We start from the raw sequence: 21920 nt of genomic DNA on the forward strand, positions 1-21920 counted from the left end.
CCTGGGAAACCCCAACACAGTGGGTAGCATTTGTTATCGGTGGGGGAGGAGGAGGGGAAGAGTCGTGCTTGGGATCCTACCTGATCCCTCCTTCACCCGCTGCCATTGCTGCACGGGTGTGGCAGCAGCAGCAGCCTCCAAAGCCATGAAACATCAGGTGGATAACGAGCTCCGCAGCCTCAGCAGCAACACAGGAGAAAACCTGCAGCAGAAGCAGGAACAGCAGCCACGCAGCGAGGGAATCTGCAGCAGCAGCAGGAAAAAAAACATGCCATGGACACCATGGAATGGAATTCGCTCCTCTTACCCGAGCCTTCCCATGACCCGTGACTGACGAGATCCTGGACACTGTCCAGATACCTTCCTCTGCAGTGGGACACCTCGCCCTAGAGACAGGAGGAGGAAGAAGGGAGGGACGACGCTGCAGAGTAGGCAATCACATGAAAGGTAGAGAAAAGAAGACGGGAGGAATGGGAGGCTGCATGCCAAGTGTGGAAGGAGATAGAAGAGTGATAAACGAAAATGGAGGAGATGGAAGGGCGGGGGCTGGGGAATAAGTAGGAACAATGAGAAACTGACGAATGTGGTGCCGGCACAGGAGGAGTAGACAGAGCACCGTGAATGAGACTGTGCTGTGAGTAACGGACGACGATTATACATAAGACAGCGATAATACATAACGATACATCAAACGCAAGACAAGGGAGATCGAGTCTCTCATGATGTAGTTCATCCAGGATGTCGGGGCCGGGTTGCGCTCCACCTGGTACTTAGGGACGACCGGTCAAGACGAGATCTTCACTGATGTACACATCCGACACATCACCAGCATAACAAGCACTGGATACAAAGGCGCAAGGAGCCTGCAGTCGCTTGCATATCCTCGGGTCTCTGGTCCTGAGACTGATACACATTACAAAGTCAGTGTAAAAATTCGATACATGTCCAGTATTTCCCATACAGAGCCTCCTCGCCTTACGGCTGGGATTCAGTACGTACAAAAAGTCTTCACTACCACGCAATCATTCGGATCATTTCGAGAGCTCCCAGAAAGCTAAGATACTGAAGCAGCGTCCAAAACCCAGGAAGGAGATGGGCAAGGGGAAAACACTGAGCTGATACACTAGGTGTGGCCCCAGTGGTGTGGCGGTGGGGGTAAATGAGCTACGAGATGGAGAGAAATGGTGCTTGACCAGTGGATGAGGTGGAAGACAAGCCGAGGAAGTGTGGGTGGGTGAGGCGCTGTGATGTGTGGGCAGGACACGGCTTGACAATGGTGACTTGACCTGAGCGTACCCTCGCCCAGACCATGTTTTCAAGACTCCAGGGTTAGGTCGTCTCCCGCTACTCTGCCCCCCAACCCTAAGCACGACGCTCCTCCCACTAGTCAGGTCATCTCACCCCGGATGGACCGACACGTGGACTATAGCTGCTCTCACACCCCGGCTCCCAGGATGGACTGGACTGGACACGTACTGCAGACCCAACACCATCTGATGCGGCTCTGACGAAAGACCTGGAGTACCGGTGTACTGCAGGGGAACCTGCCATGTCCAAGCCCACACCACAAACAAGGACACAGACATACGCACAAATAATCGGGGAAAAATGACAAAAAAAAGTGGATAGTTAGTTGAAAAGAACACATCAGACCGTGAGAAAACATATAATTTAGGGAAAAGAGGTCACGTGTAACAAACCTCTTACACTTCTAAGAGACTGAGCTCCATTTTGAGAACAAGGCTTGGTGGACTGTGAGTACCTGGACTGCGAGAGAGTATTTCACACACTACCTCCAACGAGGCTGGTTAAAAACACTGGATCACCAGGCAGGAATTCGGGGGAGACTCCTTCGATAGACGGAAAATTACCTTGGTGGAGGGGAACACAGGAAGTATGGGTAAGGAAATATTCAGCGGAATGTTTCAAATCCTATATAAGGCTTAACGAATGTTAAAGAATGGCAACCAAAATTAAGACAGATGGCAACCAAAATTAAGACAGATGAGTTCAAGTGTGAGGTTTGAACCCACAAATCTGTTCGCCAGGAAACAGAGAAGACCCCCTTAAGGAGTAATCGAATCACAAACTTAACATTCCTACACAACTCTAATGAAGTTATCAAACAGGTCTTTGAAAAATGCAAAAATATGAGTCTGGAGCTATACCATGAAATCTAGCACAGAACTTATCAAATATGTAAAGGAAATATATTCTATAGTATAAGGAGCGGAGCAAAGGAATAATATGAGAGATGAAACAGCCCTGCATACACAAGTTTAATATTAAGTTGCATAACATTAAAAAAAAATGATAGGATTAGGAACCCTTCGAGAGTAGAACTCCCTTCCTCCTACAGTATACAAAAGTATCTATATATACACACACACACACACACACACACACACACACACCGGACGTTTCTTTCAAATCGTTTCAACATGTTCACAGTCAAAACACTTTAATCTCCATGATTTCGCTCCATCACGCAACACAGAAAAAAATAAGTGCGAAACAGCTCACGAACGAGCCTTCCAGATAACTACCCTCCGTCCTTATATAAAAAAAACATATCTGCCTGTCACCCAATAAAAGCTGTAGCAACGTTGCACAAGACGCTTTATCCTTGAGGCATGGTTACCGCGATCAAGGCAAGAATGTCCCCACAACATTACCTTTTTTTTTATCGCTAATTTCCATTTTCCGCTGTGACCAGCTGCCAGCCAACCCGAGTATCAGGCGAGCTCAAGAACAAGTCCAGTTGAATATTCCTCCTGGCAACTGACCTTTCTCGTCTTATTTCATTACTCTGGTTCTCCATTCTTAGGTGACTTGCACTTTGTTATCATATCATCTTTAGTGGCGCCTACTATAATAACAGAAATGGAGTAACTATAATAATATAAATGGTGAAACTTACACGTCCGTATCCTTACGTGTGTATCGTCGGATGTACATAGCTGACCGTGTACTTAACACACACAAAGACCATATATATATATATATATATATATATATATATATATATATATATATATATATATATATATATATATATATATAATCGTCTATCTATTCTAGACATGCGACAAGTGTGAGGCCAAAACATGACGCAACAGGGGAACGTCGCTTGCTAAGTGGCTGCTAGCTCGATCGATGCCTAAATTACAATATCCTTAAATATTTACGACCTCCTCCACGTCTTTGTATAATCAATTAGTCTTCGCTACTGAAGCGGACGTCATCTAATAACACGCTAGGAAATTACCTCATGCTCGACGATCAGTAATAGTATGAAGTTACTTCTAAGAAACCACTGGCAGCCTAGCCGTCATGATGAGCGGGTTGGTCCGAACAGACAGCGGACCAGCTCGTATCGACAACCTCTCCCCCATCGCAGCGGCTCCCCTCTCTCCCTTCCCCCACCAGGTAAGTTCCCCGGAGATATGACGCAGTTGGCTGGGTACCGGCAAGACCCCAGACAAATCTTTACCAAGGGCTGCTCCTGACGAAGTCTGAACGGAATTACCAAAGCCTATCTGGTATCATCTATCTCTTACGGAGGGGCGCTAGGACACATGCCCTCCCCCAAAGCTCCGGCAGGAGTGGCTAGATTGGGGGAGAAGACGGTTGGGGGTACTGGTTCAAGGGTTTGTTTTCGCAACTAGCTGTCGCTGGATGCGCTGTGATATGCCTCTTTACCTGACGTTGGTGTGCAGTGATCTAACTTTGCCATACGTCTTCATAACTTTTAAGAGACTATCTTTAATATCCTTGTGAAGACTCGCATCGGAGGATATGTGTTTTGCCTGCTTGGGTTCATGTGTTGACTCACTATGCAAGGCACCAGGAACAAAACGATTGAACAAATGACGGACGAATGAGAAGACAGAGCAGGAGGCCGGACGGATGCGCTGGGTGGCAACAATTCCTCTTCATCCCGGAAAGAGACACTTATCCGTGTTCCTTCAAACATGGCAACTTCAACCGCTATCGGCAAAGAAGACGTATGGATGGTAAACCACATAATAATACCTCAGGTGACCTAACGACTTGACCACTGTTCTGTATACATAATTATTTCATATGTAAGAAAAGTGCCCCCGAGCTCAACCTAACAGTCGTCAGCTTACATCATGTGTTATAATTACGGTGTATAAGGCCTTACTTCATCTTTACTAATGTCCTAACTAGAACAGGTTTTCATAATGCTGCTTCTCTCCGCGGATGATGGCCTTCACTGGCAAGCAAGCTCTCCACTTCGAGGTACAGTTCCCTCACACTCTGACCTACTGATATTAAATTCCACCCGTTCTTTTGTCGTTTATGAGAACCAATCAACCATGAGGTATGGTGAGGACACTGCGCAAGAGCGTAGCCAACAAAAGATGGAAAAAAAAAAGAACCCATGCAATACGCTTTTCGAATGCGGGACTCAGGTCTGAAGACAATCAAAAGTATCACTCGGCAATGGAACTATTGATGGAGGTGGAAACATACAGACAGAAGAACGATAACTATTGCCTTGCCACTTCCTGCAGACGTCAGTCGTGTTACAATGAACAGCTCATCACAAAGACTGTGGTGTTGGTGGGAGTCGGGAGGGCTGTAGGAATGCCTCTATACACCACTACCCGTACCCGCCTGGCTCACACAGTATCGTCACGGTAAGGAATGTGGAGAGAAACCCTCGCGTGGTGTAAGGGGGTAGGACGGCCTCGCAATGCGGGAGGCAAGGACGGTGACCTGGGCAACGTAGATGACCTCGTTACGTCCGCTGCCACCACCTCTTGACACACCCACCTACCCATACTTCTCCTCCTCCTCCTCCTCCCCGAGGACCGTCGAGTGAGTTGTCGAGTTATCTACAGGAACGGGAGTGAATGTTTGACACCGTCGACGTCACGACTTCCTGGCAATGTCAGGCGTCGTCAGGTGTAGACATCACTGCGCCCTGGTATTGGTGTCACAAGGTACATCACAGTCAGCCAACGATGACGTCCCGACCATTGATAACGTCTCAGGCTGCTACACATCACTGCACCCCCAGCAGTGAGTGATGCAAGTGACATCACACCAGTCTGGTGGTGACGTCGAACCTCCCAGGCGGTGAAAGACTCATAAGCCCATCGTCACGCAGGCTTCCGTCAGGCAACAGCAAATCTACCACACAGAAAACGAGATCTGTCCACAATTATAGAGACCCGGCTCGAATAATGAGGGGGACGCGTCCCTCTTGACCTCCACGCCTGCCTTCCTCCCTCCCTCTAAGCGCCTGTACATCTGCTTCCCAAGAGATCCTACTGCAACCGGTAATCGAATGAGACTCACTTTCATCGCACTTACAACTGCAGGAAGTGCGTTTTCTAGTGGTATTCAATCGTGGTGCTCTGAGAGATGCACAGTGAGCAACATATGGTCACCTGTCATGACGGAGGGCAAGGTTCACCACCCTGAGGGCTCGTGCAGGCACAGGTGTCAGGCCTCTGAAGCCAGAAAGATATACGAGATTACTGATCAAAGAATTCAAGTCAAATCCTCAGATAACAGAAGAACTAACAGTGCATAGCGAGGTTATTTCCTTGAAAGCAGTACACTAAAGTGACAAATAACAGAAGACCTAACGATCTAAGGCGAAAATACTTCATCGAGAACAGTACATGACGAGGACAGATAACGGGAGACCTGTTAGTCCAAGACCATGTTCTTTGATGGAGGAGAGGAGCTGTGTAACTGAGGTCATAATCTCACTAGTGGCAGAGACAGGATAATAAAGCAGGAGGCACCTTCCCACCACACCACTCCCTCCGGCACAGCCGACGAGACAAACAAACGCTCCAGCAACGATCAGTATTACCAGGATGACGAGGTAGACGTGCCAACCTTCACAGATGCTACAGCAGTGACGAGGCAGCGGTGGACACAGTTGTAGCAAGATGGTAAGGCCCTAGATGGCCAGATCGTTGTGTTCTTCTGCATATCATTTCTTCTTGTGTATTTCAGTTTCGTCACACACACACACACACACACACACACACACACATATATATATATATATATATATATATATATATATATATATATATATATATATATATATATATACACGAGCCTGCGTGGTGCCCTGGGAGTTCCCAAGAAATTCCTCGACCGGTCCCACGTGTACCTGTGACCTCACACACCTCAGGCCAGGTAGCCAAGTTAGCTAGCGTACATGTCGATATCGACCACTAATCATTCTCACGTCCCACTGTCAAGTGACCCGGGGTCAGCCACGAGGTCATGGCTGGGTAAGGTCGCCCATCCATCCTGGTTGTGTCATCAGAGATGCAGGGCTGGGCCGCTGGACAGTATGAGGGCCGGACCTTAGGTCCCATCCAGCCAATCACGCCGGGATGAGGACGTGAGAATGTACATACATACATACATACATATATATATATATATATATATATATATATATATATATATATATATATATATATATATATAAAGGCAGGATCCAACGTGTGATTCTTCCTTTCATGCACAAACATCATTTGCACACACACACACACACACACACACACACACACACATATTTTGCTCTGCTTCTGAAGTCAAAACGCCGCTCGTACTGACCGTCATCTCAACACTTGTGTTAACGTAACCGCGAGAAAGAAAAAGAAATCACGTTAGCATAATGAAGGACGTATCTTCACAGCTTAGAACTGATAAATTCTGAGCACACACTTGACCGCCATGGAGCTAAAATGGTCGCTGACCCGAAAATGAAATGAAAATGAAGTAGTTGAAAAATGAACTTTGCCCTTCATTCAGGAAGCAAAAACTTTCGTCATATTATCGACATGAAATTAAGTTACGACGAGCCCAGAGTAACTCCGAGTCACCAGGTAGATATCCCACACTCAGGCGCGTCTCTTTGGACCATCTAGGATCGATCATGCGACGCCAGTGTAATCACACCCGAGGAAGGGGGAAAAAATGATGATCCGTTACCATGTACTGGACGCACATTCTGCTGGTTGGAAAAAGAAGTATATCATCGTGAGGAGCGACGCCGGCGGGAGGCGAGTCAGCAGACGCGGGATGAAGACAATGATCGCCTGTAACAAAACTCACGAGTCGAGTCGTCAAGGGCGCAGCAGCTTACATAAGGACGAGAAGATGGAAGAAGGATGATGGGAGGAGACTTCAAACTCCCTCGCTACTCGAGGAAAGAAGGAGGAGGTATTACAACAGCCAATCCTCGTGTGGCTGCGGTCACACATAAACTATGGGAAGTGGCAGCCACTTCTTGCATGCGACAAGCGTTGGTGGCAGGGACACATGGAGTCTCAGCTTACGAGAGTAGTGGCTGGCCTGGCTACGTAAGCTTCAGCGGGTGACGTCAATCCGGTCATATAAGCTTCCAGAGCGGCCGGATGTGCGCCAGGCATGCTCAGGTAGAGCGAGTCAGTACTTCCACAGGAAGATGTATAACCCGGCGCGTAAGGGTAGCGTAGGAGGTTGCTGCACCTGGCTCGCTCAACCTGTCTTCAGAAAACACACACACACACACACACAAACAAACAAACAAGTCATCTGTATGTAGATCACGTGAGAGCAGAGAAGCAGTCCTCCTGGTTGAGCTAGGCTGTGCCCTTACTGCAGGTGTGGTGTGCCGTGCGCTCTGGCTCCCCATGCAGCCAGCTGTGAAGCAACACGGTTGAGAAAAAACACCGTCGTCGCAGCCCACGAAAGGAAGTTAGGGAGTCCATTAAAACGTTTCCAGTGACGTAGAAAGGTGCCTGTCATGGCTAGACACCCTCCAGTGTCGTACACCTGAAGTGTCATGCCTAAATACGTAACACAAATCATGTTCTGCTCTCAGCACCGTCACACCGGCCGTTGTTTCATACCCAGCAGGGGCAATGCAGTCATCGGCCTCACACCTGGCAACGTTACACATGAACTAACATGCATCACATCCCGTGGCTATCGGAGGCTTTCAGCTCCAACCAGCGTCTGATCTCCCCTGCCCCTCGCACTGATCACCAGAAAACCCACAGCTTTTCCCAGGGTTTAGGTTCTCCTCCCACCCCATTCCGCGTCCCTCCTAGCACGCCTCGGGTATGAGTCACCTGTTCCGTGTCTCGATCTTTCACAAGAGGTTGGAACAACCCATTCCGAGTCGTCCTAGGCTCACCTGAGGCTTGCATGATCCATTCCAAGTAGCTCTCCTACATGAGGACCAATTCACATGTTATTTTCCCTTTTAGTTTCGTTGTCTATATCTGATAAATCTAGTGTGTCGACTTCCACGATCATTAAGGCCGTCACGTTATTCTATAACCACCAATAGAAAAGAAAAAAAAACTTGAAGGCCATTAGTTGTTCAAGATAATTCTCTGGCGTCATTCACGCTCACTGCATATAAAGCCCTTGATTTTCCTCTAGTTAGCAGACCCTAACATGAAGCAGTGCTTACCACCTCTACGACACATTCTAAAATAGGCGGCACTGATGCATGCAACATGCAACCCGTGGTTTTATGGCGGTAAAACACATCTTCTAGGTGGCAGCTGCTCACAGGTGCAGCAGATGACAGTGGCGTCAGGAAACCTAGCGCACCGGCTGACAGCGGCGTCAGGAAACCTAGCGCACCGGCTGACAGCGGCGTCAGGAAACCTAGTGCAACGGCAGACATGGTGTCAGGACTAACCGGATGACGCAGAGAAAAACTTCACCACCTAGCATGGAGGACGCTCCGCTGAAAAACCATGGTGAGACCCCAGCAATTCAGTTTCTTCAGCGCCTCGGTCACTGACTTCCGAAGCACTTACTTACCAGAGAAATTACGCGTCCTTGGGGTTTTCAAGCGTCCGAGGAAACATGGCAACTGAAGCCCTACCGATCTTGCATGTAAGAACTTCATACCCAAATTATTTTGTTAGCTGAGACGGTCTGGATGTGGAAAGGGAGCTGTGGTTTCAATGCATTATACACGACAGCTAGAGGCTGAGTGTGAACGAATGTGGCCTTTGTTGTCTTTTCCTTGCGCTACCTCGCGTACATGCGGGGGGATGGGGTTGTTATTTCATGTGTGGCGGGGTGGTGATGGGAATGAACAAGGGCAGACAGTATTAAATTATGTGCATGTGTATATATGTATATGTTTGTGAATATATATATGTATACGTTGAGATGTATAGGTATGTATATTTGCGTGTGTGGACGTGTATGTTTATGGATGTATATGTGGGTGGGTTGGGCCATTCTTTCGTCTGTTTCCTTGCGCTACCTCGCTAACGCGGGAGACAGCGACAAAGCAAAATATATAAATATATATATATATATATATATATATATATATATATATATATATATATATATATATATATATATATATGATAATCACTTGCTGGCAACCACTGATTCAATATTCCCCTCGACTTAGTGTCTGCTTTCCATGTTTCACTTTTTTGTGCTCTCACGTACCATAGAACACCAGGTTTAAAATGGATTTACCTGAGGCGAAATTTCTCCATGTATTAATATAGTTAGTAACCTCACGCCTGACGTGGCCGTGGCTAGGTCATCAAACCACTCCTTCAGAACTCTTTTATTCTTTATATTAGCCTTAGAATCCCCTGAGACGATGTTCTTCTTGTTCATGTGTAATCATAGCACATTACCCCTGGTCAAGACCCTCCCACCATCATATTATGATCTAGCTAAATATTCGTGACTACTTTCCCTTCAGCTGCAGCTCGGCTGTCACTCGACCACCTCCGTGTCCACTCTCTCTTTTTTAATTACACTTTCTAGGCGTCGAAGTTGTCATATGTGACAACCCTCGGCTATCCGGAACTTAAGCCATACAGCACCTTGCGGTGAGGCGTCCATCAGCTGGTCGGCAATGCCCCACCCCACCAAGCGGTCGCCATTTTCCCCGCGCTGGAACTGTCCGTAACGCACAAAGGCAGGCCGGAGAAGCTTCGAGGCTACACAACTGTCCACGATGACTACGGGCTGCCTCGCTGCTGCCATACCAATGCCAGAGAACTCAACATTCATAAATCGCAAAGGTCCCAGGGTCTCAAAAAAAAAATTTCCTCAGAAAGAATATTAAGACTTCCTCGAAGTCATATATTTATATCAGAGGCATGACGCAGGTACATAAACATGGTCTATGAAGACGCTGGAGCATCTTTTCCCCAGATTTCCTCACATGGAAAGCCCAGAATACAAATTAGGACTTAAATCAAGTAAAGGTTATGACCCACCGATAGATGTAAATACAATTTTGGTCTAACTTTGCACGGAGGCTGAAAAATTCTCTGAGACATATGGAAACGACGTACTTCGATACACTTTAAAAATAACTACTTACATGGCTCCACAGATATGATCAGCTGACACAATAAAGCAATATATGCCATTCAAGTCAGGTAGGAGGGTAATTTACAACGAGAGATGCATTCGAAGGAGTGAGGGTGGAGCTTAGCTAGACCTGCAGTCAGCTACGCCACACGTGGCGTCCCATGTCACTGTGGTTGTGTTGTTGTGTTGTTAAGGGAACACAAACGCATTTTAAACAGGGATATGATAAAAAACAAATACTGTTGCTAACTGTTGGTAAAGATCAATCAATCAGCGATAAGAGCAAATACTTAGTGACGCCTACATGTGCGAAGCCACTTGAGAGTAAAATGTCTTAAGAACTAAATCGTAAGACTCATTATCGCTTGCGAGCCCTATCGTACGCTATTTGGAAATACGCTCTAAAATAAACTGTGTACACAAACAGTCCACATTTCCGAAGACGACGGAGAAAAATTCAACGGCATTCAGAGGCCGTGGTTGCTATGCATTTTAAAACGAACTCCCACTTCTTGCTCAGCGACCTCCACAGAAGAGGGAAGAATGTTTATTATAAACATATTGCTGCCGTGCAACATGCCTCGCTCAACATAGGAGGGATGTGTTTTATGAAGAAAAAAAAAATCTAGGACTCCTGAGCATCAATATAACCAGAAGGGAGGCTGGTAGGGAGGCATGCTTTCCAAACCCTAACGATCTTCCCTTGCTCTTTGTTTACGTAACTTACTGTGCTGAAATGCCTTATAAAATGGATTTTTTTACTCGTAACAACGTATCTCTGTTGTAGCCGTATGCCCCTCCGTTTTTTGCGTATCTTCCCCTTAAAAAGAAAAAAATGGGTATAATCTAAGGCCCTGCCAGTTAACTGAGGGAACATGATTGTATAAGGCCAGCTGAGTGAGGTTTTCAAGTTCTCTTAACCCTTGGGGTCTGTTGTAGGTATCAATCCCGAATAATTGGGGATTGCAGGGACAGGGAAGTTGGGGCGCCCCGAGCATTGGCGGTTGGGGAGGTGGAGGAGGAGGAGGCGAGGAGGAGGAGGGGGGGGGGGAACCCTGACTCATACTCGGAGAGGGAGGGGATTCATTCCGTGAACCAGCCGCTCCAAGGTCTCTGGCCTCACGCAAACTGCTCCTGAATACATAATCAGTATGAGACTCTATTTCTCAGCTCATGATAAAAAAAAAAAGTAAAACTATTGTTTGGCTGTATATAAATATCACCACATTCTTGTGTCACTCCTTCATCAGGTACTGTTTCACATCTCAGCTTAATCTATTTACATATACCGTCATTCCGGTCGTGACTACATGATCGGCTTTACTGGTGGAGAGGGTCTTATACTGATTCCCCGGAAGAGTTCCAGTCCCCACCAACATAATTCTTCTGGGCGGTTAGGTTACGTATGCAACCTGACCTAACCTAACCTAACCTAACCCAATTAAGCCCCCCCCCAAAAAAAAAAAAAAAAAATCTGGGGAAATGCGAGTCTTCAAGTCACCCCCGATGATTCCTATTTCCCGACCACTGTACTAGTAGTCCCTCCGACCTGTTGGTGTTCAGTAATAAGCTCAAAGCCTTCTTGAGCGTGTTCTTTACAGCCGTATATAGAGTGGGAATGTATGTGGTATTAGAATTATCTCAACACGCGATGGGGGAAGGGGGGGGAGGGAATAGGAAATGGGGCTTCAAATTACCACTCTGTTAAGAAGGTAATTCTGTTGGTGGCATATTCTGCATCGGAATTTAACTACAACAACAAAGATAAGAACAGTGAACTACCGACCTCCTGTGTTTCAGAAGGGATTGACACTTGATTTTATTTGTTGAGGAATAACTAATTAGAAAGAATGAACGAGGGAAAAACAAAGTCTGACGGTCCTTACTGCCAGAAGACTGGGTTCAGGTTTTCATTATTCATACTACGATTGAGAATATCAAAAAGGTCAGCAAGTGTCATGACTGAGCGCCTTGGGGGGGGAGGGATCACCATTAAATGGTTGTGCAATACCATGCAACAAGGCCAGCCAGAGCCCACCACCACCATCCATCAAGGTTTACCGGAGCTAAGAAGGAAAGAAAAAACAAGGTAAGGAGATGGGTGAGGCTAGGCCGTGGTGCCCATCAACACCAACCATCTAGGCCAGCTCGTTCTAGTAGACCATCACGAGTCCCTAAGGAGGTGGTCAAGGCCAGGGGACAAGCTACGCACACGCCACATCCTAAATCAGACCCGCAAAAAAAAAAAAAAAAAAACACAAACCCCTGAATCTGCATCACTGCTGGCAGACACAGTCCTGGCTACACTTACCACTGATTAAAATGCTTAAGGAAGCACTGTGCAACATATGTTATAACTCAACACTGATGGCCACACCTCTCGTATTGCATACAGTCAAGGCTCCAATGATATTCTCCCATGTTACTCCCGGAGGCTTGGGATCTAATACTAACACATCCCACATTATCTCCAAATCGAGGAGCCATCATGAATAATTTGGGTCACACCCCAAGCGGACCTTCCCCCTTGAAAAGAGCCTCCATCATTTCGGACATTCAGACTACCAACTTTACCACCATAAAGACATTTTGTAATACTGCAAGCATTGATGATGAGACCAAAGAATCACGCAGATAAGGCCTGGTACGCGAAGCAAAACAGTGACAGCCTTTATTGTAAAGCGTTTGTTCGTGGTGTACCACAAGGTGCTTATCAGCCGTGGTCACGCCCAGCGATTCGTGAGGATAAAAGTTCCTGGAACCATCATCACCGACAGCAAACGTTTGGAAAAATGTTAACAAAGAACAGAGAGAACAACAGCCCATGTCAGGCAGAGACCTGCTGAATCGAGCAACAACAGCAAGACATTATGACACTTCCTGATCCACAGCTACTAACTCAACCTCCCGCGGAGCCACACCATACATGTCCTCCATCAACACATGCATAATAACCCTTCATATATATATATATATATATATATATATATATATATATATATATATATATATATATATATATCAAGAAATCACAGGGGCAAGGACAGACTCATTATCTGAATGCGTTGGTAGGAAAACATTTGAAAATAAGCGTTGTACTAGTTATCTGTATCTCCGGAGACTTGTTTTACCGCTTGAAATTATTAGAAAATGATCAAGCAGACGAAAAAAAAAATACTAGCTTAAAACATGTACGCATGTGTACGCATGCACGTGTGGATGTTGAATACGCGCATGCGGCGACTGCACGTGCTCTGACCGACCCACACGCTAACTCACCGACATTCGTAAACCGTTACAACGGTCTTTTTCCCGCGCGGTGTAATATACTCCAAATACAGTTTAGAGTTAGACCAACAGTATGTGACGACACAAACATAAAACTCAAAAAACCTAAGCATAATTTCATATGGAACTTTCAGTTTCTGTATAGGATAAATTCCTCTATAATTCTTTTGTGAACCAATGTGTTAAATCAGGTGCAAGAAGAAACAGTTAAATGAAATCTTCACATTTTCTAATAATTTCAAGCGGTAAAACAAGTCTCCTGAGATAGATACCTACAAATACAGAGAGAGAGAGAGAGAGAGAGAGAGAGAGAGAGAGAGAGAGAGAGAGAGAGAGAGAGAGAGAGAGAGAGAGAGAGAGAGAGAATAATAATCGTAAACATCTTTTCCTAAATAACACAGTTTTGCCATGGACGACATCGTTCGTCTGGCAGCCAGCACCAGAGCTTTGTGGCTAAGTTTCCTCAAAGGTTAGCACTGTGAATGTGAAGATGTACGTGTGAGACTCATGCACACATCCACCTGCAGCATGATTCACAATGATGACACCCAGTCCCACAAAATCAGAAGCGCCGGGAGATCCAAGCGGGTCAGGTCGCTACGGTGGCTCGCACACTAACGGACTGGTTTTGGGTTGAACGTTCTCCTGGAAATTGATTTCACGTTTCTGGTTCTCTTCCGCTTTGATACATAACTCACACAATAAACATACATACATAAACACACACACACACACACACACACACACACATATATATATATATATATATATATATATATATATATATATATATATATATATATATATATATCTGATATATCTATATATATCTGATGGACAGTCCCAACGAGTTAATGGCTCTAAACTTGAAAGATATCGGCGTAACACCATACTATTTCGTTAATATTACCATACTGTATTTACAAAAGCTTAAAATTTCGTTTTATCACATCTTCCATGTCAATTTGATACCAGACGACACTGGCTACATAAGAGAGAGTTGAAAGTATGTACTCCTCTAATCCGCTTGTAGATCAGTTGACTCTACTGAAGAAGGTTATAATCATATACATTTCCACAAAAACTTCTTTTCCACTCCCAAAAACGCCGCGGTAGTTTCCCTCTAATAGTGGGAGACGCTACAGCTAGGAAAAATGACGTTACGTCCAAAGGAATTCTGACGATCTACAAAGTCTGTAAGTTAATAATATTATGCCACAGATAATGTGAAAGCAAAATAACAAGCCCTTTAACATGTTGCCAAAAAAAAAAAATAAAAATAAAAAGGCGGAAGTTGGAAGATTCTTTGAAAAGACGGGAACGTGAGGTGGAAGCGGTCACACTAACCAATTTAACCTAAATCACAGCCTGTGGTTTAGCTCCTCAAGTGAAAGTCCCACAGAAAAATATGTCATTTACCTACTTAGGTGGGTACTCACTGAGGGCTGGCCGACGCTTCCGCCCTTCTTATTAGGCAGGCTTCAAAAAGTTTGCGCCATGTCCGGCACTTCCAGCACCGCATAGGTTCTACCCGGGACATGTACAAAAGTGGGAGGGTTTTCTGTGGCAGTGGCAGCGTCGCAGGCCGTGGAGGCGGGGCGGTGTATATATATGGCCGAATGCCCAAACAATGAGAAGTGTAAATAACTGCAATATTATACTAGCAGAGTCGGTACACATGAAGACACAGACGAGAGGTGCTACTGGGAGCACGGAAGGCATGGTGGTAGGTGTCTGAGGGAGTAAGAGGTGCTACTGGAAGCACGGATGGCATGGTAGGTGTTTGAGGGAGTAGCAGTGAGACAGGTGGTAGGAGGTAATAGAGAGAGTGACGGATGGCCGTAGCACTTAAGTGTGTGCCCCTCACGATACGCTTTAGTTGAGTGTGTGGCAGCGAGAGGTGCGGTGAAGGAGAGAGAGAGAGAGAGAGAGAGAGAGAGAGAGAGAGAGAGAGAGAGAGAGAGAGAGAGAGAGAGAGAGAGAGAGAGAGAGAGAGAGAGAGAGTCGCGTTGCACGGCATTGTGTGAAAGGGTTGGAGTAACTTACCAGTAGCGTCCTCCCGGGTGGCTACTGAAACGGTGGCGCGGCTCCTCCTTGACGACTGTGTCGGGCATGACCTCCCCAGCGTGAGTGCTTGTTCCATTCCTCATGGTGCCCGTCGATGCCACCGCACCGGTCTGAAGGGAAGTCCCGTTCTTCTGGGCGGCTCTGCCGTTCTCCATGATGTCTGTTTGTTATCTTACAGCGTTGACCTGACGCGGTCGTAGGTCAATGATGCGTACTATGAGCGGCCCAGGTACTTACAGAGGCGCCTTGCACAGCTACACAAACAGGTCACGTCAGTCTTCACAGGTCTTGTTCCCCTCAACAAGACCACACATTCTTCTCGATTATTTAAGCTTGTATGTGTTTTCTTTTGCTCTCGACAAGTTATTCACAGTTTATTACCGCAAACCCTTTAGACACAGTGACATTTCAATTTCATTCGAACTTTATGGAAAAGAATTTCATCAAATAACCTACAAATATGCATCTGTTGATATCACAGGTTGCTAGAGTTGAGGTTCTAGCGTTCAGGCGAGGTGTGTGGGAAGCCTGGCTGACGCAGCGATACGTTGACGAGCATCAAGAACACACGACTAGTACTAGAACTTCCGTTACTGGCTATTAACCTTTTTATGCAATCCCCAGTGTCTATATACATCTACACGGGGAGAGCGACGATGGTCGGGTCTGATGAGACCGCGTTTTCATGAATTCCCCCCCCCCCCCCACCCCCAATGAGAAATTCAAGGGCATCGTTACTGGTGGAAAAAAAAAAACATTTAATAATAACATTTTCAATTAAATGTGTCACGGATGACCACCCTCTGTGGTGCACCAGTCTTGTCAGCGGCGTCGCCGATATCCCTTTGCTGCGTTCGTACGGCCGTTCCTACTCCCTTAAGTCTCTGATACTTACAAATGAATTCACGTGGGGAAATATCATTCCCGAAGAATTACTTCTCATGCCCCTGCCTATTTCTAAGTATATGCAGCGCACTTAGTTTCCAGTTCTAATCATTATCAATCAGAGGAGACAAGGACTGACCTTGGTAAGCGTCATCAGAATTCAAGGCATCTGCCGATCGGCAAGCATTCACAGGATACATCATACGTTAAGACGTGTTGTGAAGCTTGACTCCTAAACGTCAATGTCAAACCGAAACTAAACAAGATCGTGAAATCTAATGAAGTCAGAAACAACGTTGTACATCATGCTCAAGAGAAGGGGAACATAGAGTTCGAAAAAGGAAATCCACTTATTTTACACAACAAAGATTTCTTCTTTGGATGTTTTGCGGACATACGGTAATATTCGTCCCCTCCTGTACTGTAAACGTCTGTCCACCTCTGACAGAGCGATTCTTTGAATTATTTCCTATCAATTATATGCAGTGACTGTAGTTTCAGACCGGACCCACGAACAACGCTCTTGCATCGTCAAACCGTGCATACCCCTATACTGCGCTGCCCGGCTCAGTACGATACTCTCTCCACCACCGACCCGACACCCTCAAACAGCGAGTTGTCAAGGTCACCAAACTTGACAAAATGACTGTACATCAAGCAATACTGTTCATTAACCTCTGACAAGCCTGGAAAAACCCTCATGGAAAGTGATAGGTAAACTATAGAGCGTGTCTGTAAAGAAGGGATACTGAAATGAAATCTTTCCCCCTCCTTCATCCTTAAACCACTTCTCAAAATATGAATACAGTAACAAGGCTACCCAAAACGACACAAAAATATATATATATATATATATATATATATATATATATAAATATATATAATCCCTGGGGATAGGGGAGAAGAATACTTCCCATATGTTACCTGCGTGTCGTAGAAGGCGACTAAAAGGGAGGGAGCGGGGGCTGGAAATCCTCCCCTTTCGTTTTTAATTTTCCAAAAGAAGGAACAGAGAAGCGGACCAAGTGAGGATATTCCCCCAAAGGCCCAGTCCTCTGTTCTTAAAGCTACCTCACTAACGCGGGAAATGGCGAATAGCATATATATATATATATATATATATATATATATATATATATATATATATATATATATATATATATATATATATATATATATAATATTAGCAAGTCATGTATGCATGACTTTCTAGTTACGAAAATGATTTATGAAAATATTTCTAAGTTTTGGAATTTCTAAATCCATGGCATATTGACACATGCCGCAAGGCTATGGTGGTGTCTTAATCATGCTAGAACCTGGCAGTCCAAAGACGAAGGTTAGTGCACGACCACAAGTCAAGGCTACCGGTCACTGCATCATGATCAGTGCTGTGCAGTTAGTTGTACAAGCTGTGTGCTGCTGGTCACTGCATCATGATCAGTGCTGTGCAGGTAATTGTACAAGCTGTGTGCTGCTGGTCACTGCATCATGGGGTGTGTTTGAAGTTCAGTATCAATTCAACCCTTTGCTTTTCACTGTTACACATGTGTTATCATCCTTAGCTTAGCACTACCTTCGGTGTTCACTGTGTTTGTCAGTTTTTGCTTATCACTGTCTTTGTTTTTCAGTTACAGCTAACCACATCGTTCGTCAATGTTCTTGCTCACCAATGTCTTTGCTTGTCACTGTTGTTGCTTATCACTGTCTATTCGTCACTACTATTACTTAATATCTGCTTGTCACTGCTATTGCCTATTACTCCCTGCTATCGTCACTGTTATCAGTGTCTTTGCTAATCACTGCTATTGTCCATTAATGTCTTATCACGATCCTTGATCGTCACTGATATTGCTTTATCAGTCCTTAATCGTCACTGTCATTGCTTATCACTGTTCCTGTCTGTCACTGTTATTTGTTATAACTCCTTATTCGTTATTGCTATTGTTTATCATTGTACTTGTTCGTCGGTCATTATCTATCACACTCCTTGTTGGTTGCTGTTATTACTTATCGCTGTCTTTTGTTATTAAGTTCTACTGCGTATCAGTCCTTGTTCGTCACTGGTATTGCTTAACAAAGTCTTTGCTTATCATTGCTATTGCTTGTCAATGTTTTTGCTCGTCACAGATAATGCTAAACACTGTTCTTGTTCGCAGTGCTAATGCTTATCAGTGTCACTTCCGTTGTCTTTGTTACGCTGTCGTTCATTTTTCGTGATAAAAAAAAATCGTCACATAACTTATCTGTTCATTAGCTCTGCTCGTCAATTCCTTTTTCCCGCCAGAAAATCGACTCGTCACTGCTTCACTTGCCAATGTCTGCGTTACTAAAGTATACTAACAGGTTCTTCTTACTGAATTCATCATCATTATTCATAATCAACTTTGCTCGTCAAGGCTTTACCTACTCCCTGTTTGTATTGATGTGAACGTATTTCTTTTTCCTCCCAATATTTTTTTTTTTCGTCACTATTTTTGCTCGTCAGTTATTTTGGTCGTCATCATTTTTGCCCCCTTTTTTGTCAATGACACACGTTCACAACTCAGGGATTTGTCAGAGAACTGGTTATCAAGACATCTCCCCTGGTGGCGCGACACAAAGAAACCCGCCTCGTGTGGTGCGCCCAGCAGCATCGCAAAGGCAAGGGACGCAATCCTTTGGGAACGACTGGCACGTGTTTCCCAGTAAGTTGAAAACTGTCTATAGTGTTCACGCGTATCTGCAGATGTGATGTGGTGTGGTGTGGTGTGGTGTGATGTGGTGTGGTGTGTGTGTGTGTGGCCAGAATGACTTTTATGTTCACTGCTTCTTCAGCACATCCAGTTAATCCTACACCTTAACAAAGTCGCGTGTAATGACGCTGTCAGATGTTCTCGAGTAACGTTCACCATCCGAACTACATGAAATGACACAGATGTTTGAGGTACCTCAACACGCACTTCCAGCTCAGGAGCTCACTCTAAGCTGTTGGTCTGGCTAGCGTCGATGCCCACTCCCCCTCGACCCATCTGGAAGCCTCAGGCGCCCCAAGGAAAACTATGGAGTACGGGATGGACGCGAAGAGAAACTCTACGTCAACAGACTGTTCTATATAATTCACTAAAACTGAACGAACAGGAAGCCTGGATCTTGAGAGGTCTGTAGCCGCTGTGGTGCAAGAAACGTGGTGAAAGTTTGTACCCAGAGCTGACGTGCAAGCTGCTCACATGTTCAGAACCTTCCCCCGCACGTTCACACTCAACTCCTAAGCTTAGCTGACCCAACACCAAACCCTTAAGTGCTCGTTCCTGTTGTCACGTCATGTCCGCTAAGTATCATAATCAGCGCCAGCAGCTGACTTATCGGGAAGCACGCAAGCACAGAGACCTGGGACGACCGGATAGACTCCTCCGTGTCCCAGAACGCTACAACCCACAGTTGTGCTGGGAGTTGGAAGCCACATCTCACACCAAACACACCGCAGCAGCAGAGAGCAGGGGAGGAGGCAACACCAGTGGTGATCATGACCCGTGAAGATCTTCAGTCTCTGTTACAGCAGCTGCTGTGCAAACCGAGCCACAGTCGAGGCTCCAGATGGGCAGGACCAGGAACACCACCCACCCACCTACACCGCCGAAGTCGTCCTACCTACGGCCAGAAGAATTTATTAGGATGGCGTCTCCCTAGCTCCTGTGTGTGTACAGCTTTGGCATGAGGACCGACCCCATGGCGTTAGCCGCGAGATCGGGAGGTGGAAGATCACAGCAAGCCAGGTAGGAAAGAATGTGCAGCACCTGACTAACGGCTCCGAAGGTGGACTACCCACGATGGCGAATTACCCAAGAGCAGTCGCCACGCACAAGTATATGCGAGGATCTTCTGACCCAACGCACCAACCCTGCCTGCTACACCGGGACAAAGTCCTCACCAACAAATTGTACAAAGACATCACCCAAAAGACAAGTGACAGTCTACCGTAGGTTTTTTTCTAACACGTTTGTCGCTTATTTTCATATTATGGCCTCTGGCTGATCTATCCCTTGCATCTTCCGAAGAACTGGTCTCTGGTTTGATCATCTCACGCCTTACTATTCTCTCTTTCATTGTAAAATAAATAAGGTATTCAACCTTTCCCCGTAACTCAGTCTTCCTAATTCTAGTACCACCTTGTTGATCTCTGGACCTTCTCTACTGTTCCTAGTGTTTCAAAACGCTCTCACCAAACTTGAGAATCATGCCCCAGTTCTGGCCTAATAAAGGACGAGACTTTGAAGACTACTTCTTTGCCCACGTACTTTGAATCTTAAATTTCACAACAAACAGTTTGTTTCCTTTACTATTCTCCCAGTCTCAGATTATGGACTATGTCTACGCCTAAGTCCCTCTCACATACTTAATCCTGAAGCGTATATCCTGCAAGATAATAAGCATATGGAAGCCTTCTCTCGCTGCGTCCCATCCTCATTAGTTTAGAGTTAACTGGAGGTCTTGCAAAGTACTGAAATATCTAGAAATGACATGAACAACAAAATAATGAGGGGTCTTGACTAATAAAAGGTTCCCTTTTCTTTACTGAAATTTCTCCATATGTGCTTAAGATATGTCCGATACACTCGAAAAAAACAAAACAAACCTGAAGTGTTGTTCAAGACGCGCTGGGGAAAGGTAGAATGCCAAGGGAATGTTAAAGGGCAAACATTTTTATAGCTGTCGGTAAGAACGGAAAATGGGGAATGTGCTAAACTACGGACGGGTCTCCCTGATGGAACATGCACTATAAACTGTTGGAAAAGATCATCATGAAGCACATAAATGACTATATATAAAGCTTTCAGGTAGAGGACATTATGTGTAACGAAACTCTGAGATTTCTATGAGTGAGTGAGCTTGTATACACGTGTACATCTGGACGGCAATGAAACGTCTGCAACTTAACTACACAGGTTGGTAACGAAACCGAATCAGGCTGGAGTGAGGGGGGATAGTACGTGGATCGACTGAATATTATCTTTGTGAAGGCAACAAAGGAAACATGTCAAAGGCACCTTCACGAAAATGAGTTAAGGTCACCAGTGGCGCCTCGCTTGATCTTGCCAGAGGGGCTGGACTCCTGCCTGAATAGGTTCGTGGATGATGCCAGGGTCACGAGGGAAGTGAAAAGCGAAGGTGTATGTGTGAACATAAAGTTAACACAGTAAGATTTGTTCGGCAGAAGTGTCATAGATCATCTAGGAAAGTCGTCCATCCAAGTCTGGTCGGATGACAAGCGAAACGATTAGCATTAAGTAATGCAAATGAATAAGTAATATATGTAAAAAGTTAACAACCTGCTA

At 45.4% G+C, this 21920-nt stretch overlaps 1 protein-coding gene across 4 annotated transcripts in view; it reads right to left on the minus strand.

Moving 5' to 3' along the window:
* LOC139760800 (patched domain-containing protein 3-like) overlaps positions 1-21920 on the minus strand; it is a 97810-nt gene that overhangs the window by 42824 nt on the left and 33066 nt on the right. The window contains exon 2 of one of the 4 annotated variants that reach the window (XM_071684413.1): positions 15700-16109. The exons of 2 other annotated variants lie outside the window; for them this stretch is intronic. In XM_071684413.1, the coding sequence (XP_071540514.1) occupies positions 15700-15875 (176 nt within the window). In that variant the 5' untranslated portion in view covers positions 15876-16109. Of the gene's footprint in view, positions 1-15699; positions 16144-21920 lie in introns of all 4 variants that reach the window. One more of the 4 variants, XM_071684412.1, reaches the window with a different exon arrangement.

This window comes from Panulirus ornatus, chromosome 38 (genome assembly GCF_036320965.1).
Source record: "Panulirus ornatus isolate Po-2019 chromosome 38, ASM3632096v1, whole genome shotgun sequence".
In the NCBI taxonomy this organism is placed as follows: Eukaryota; Metazoa; Arthropoda; class Malacostraca; order Decapoda; family Palinuridae; genus Panulirus; species Panulirus ornatus.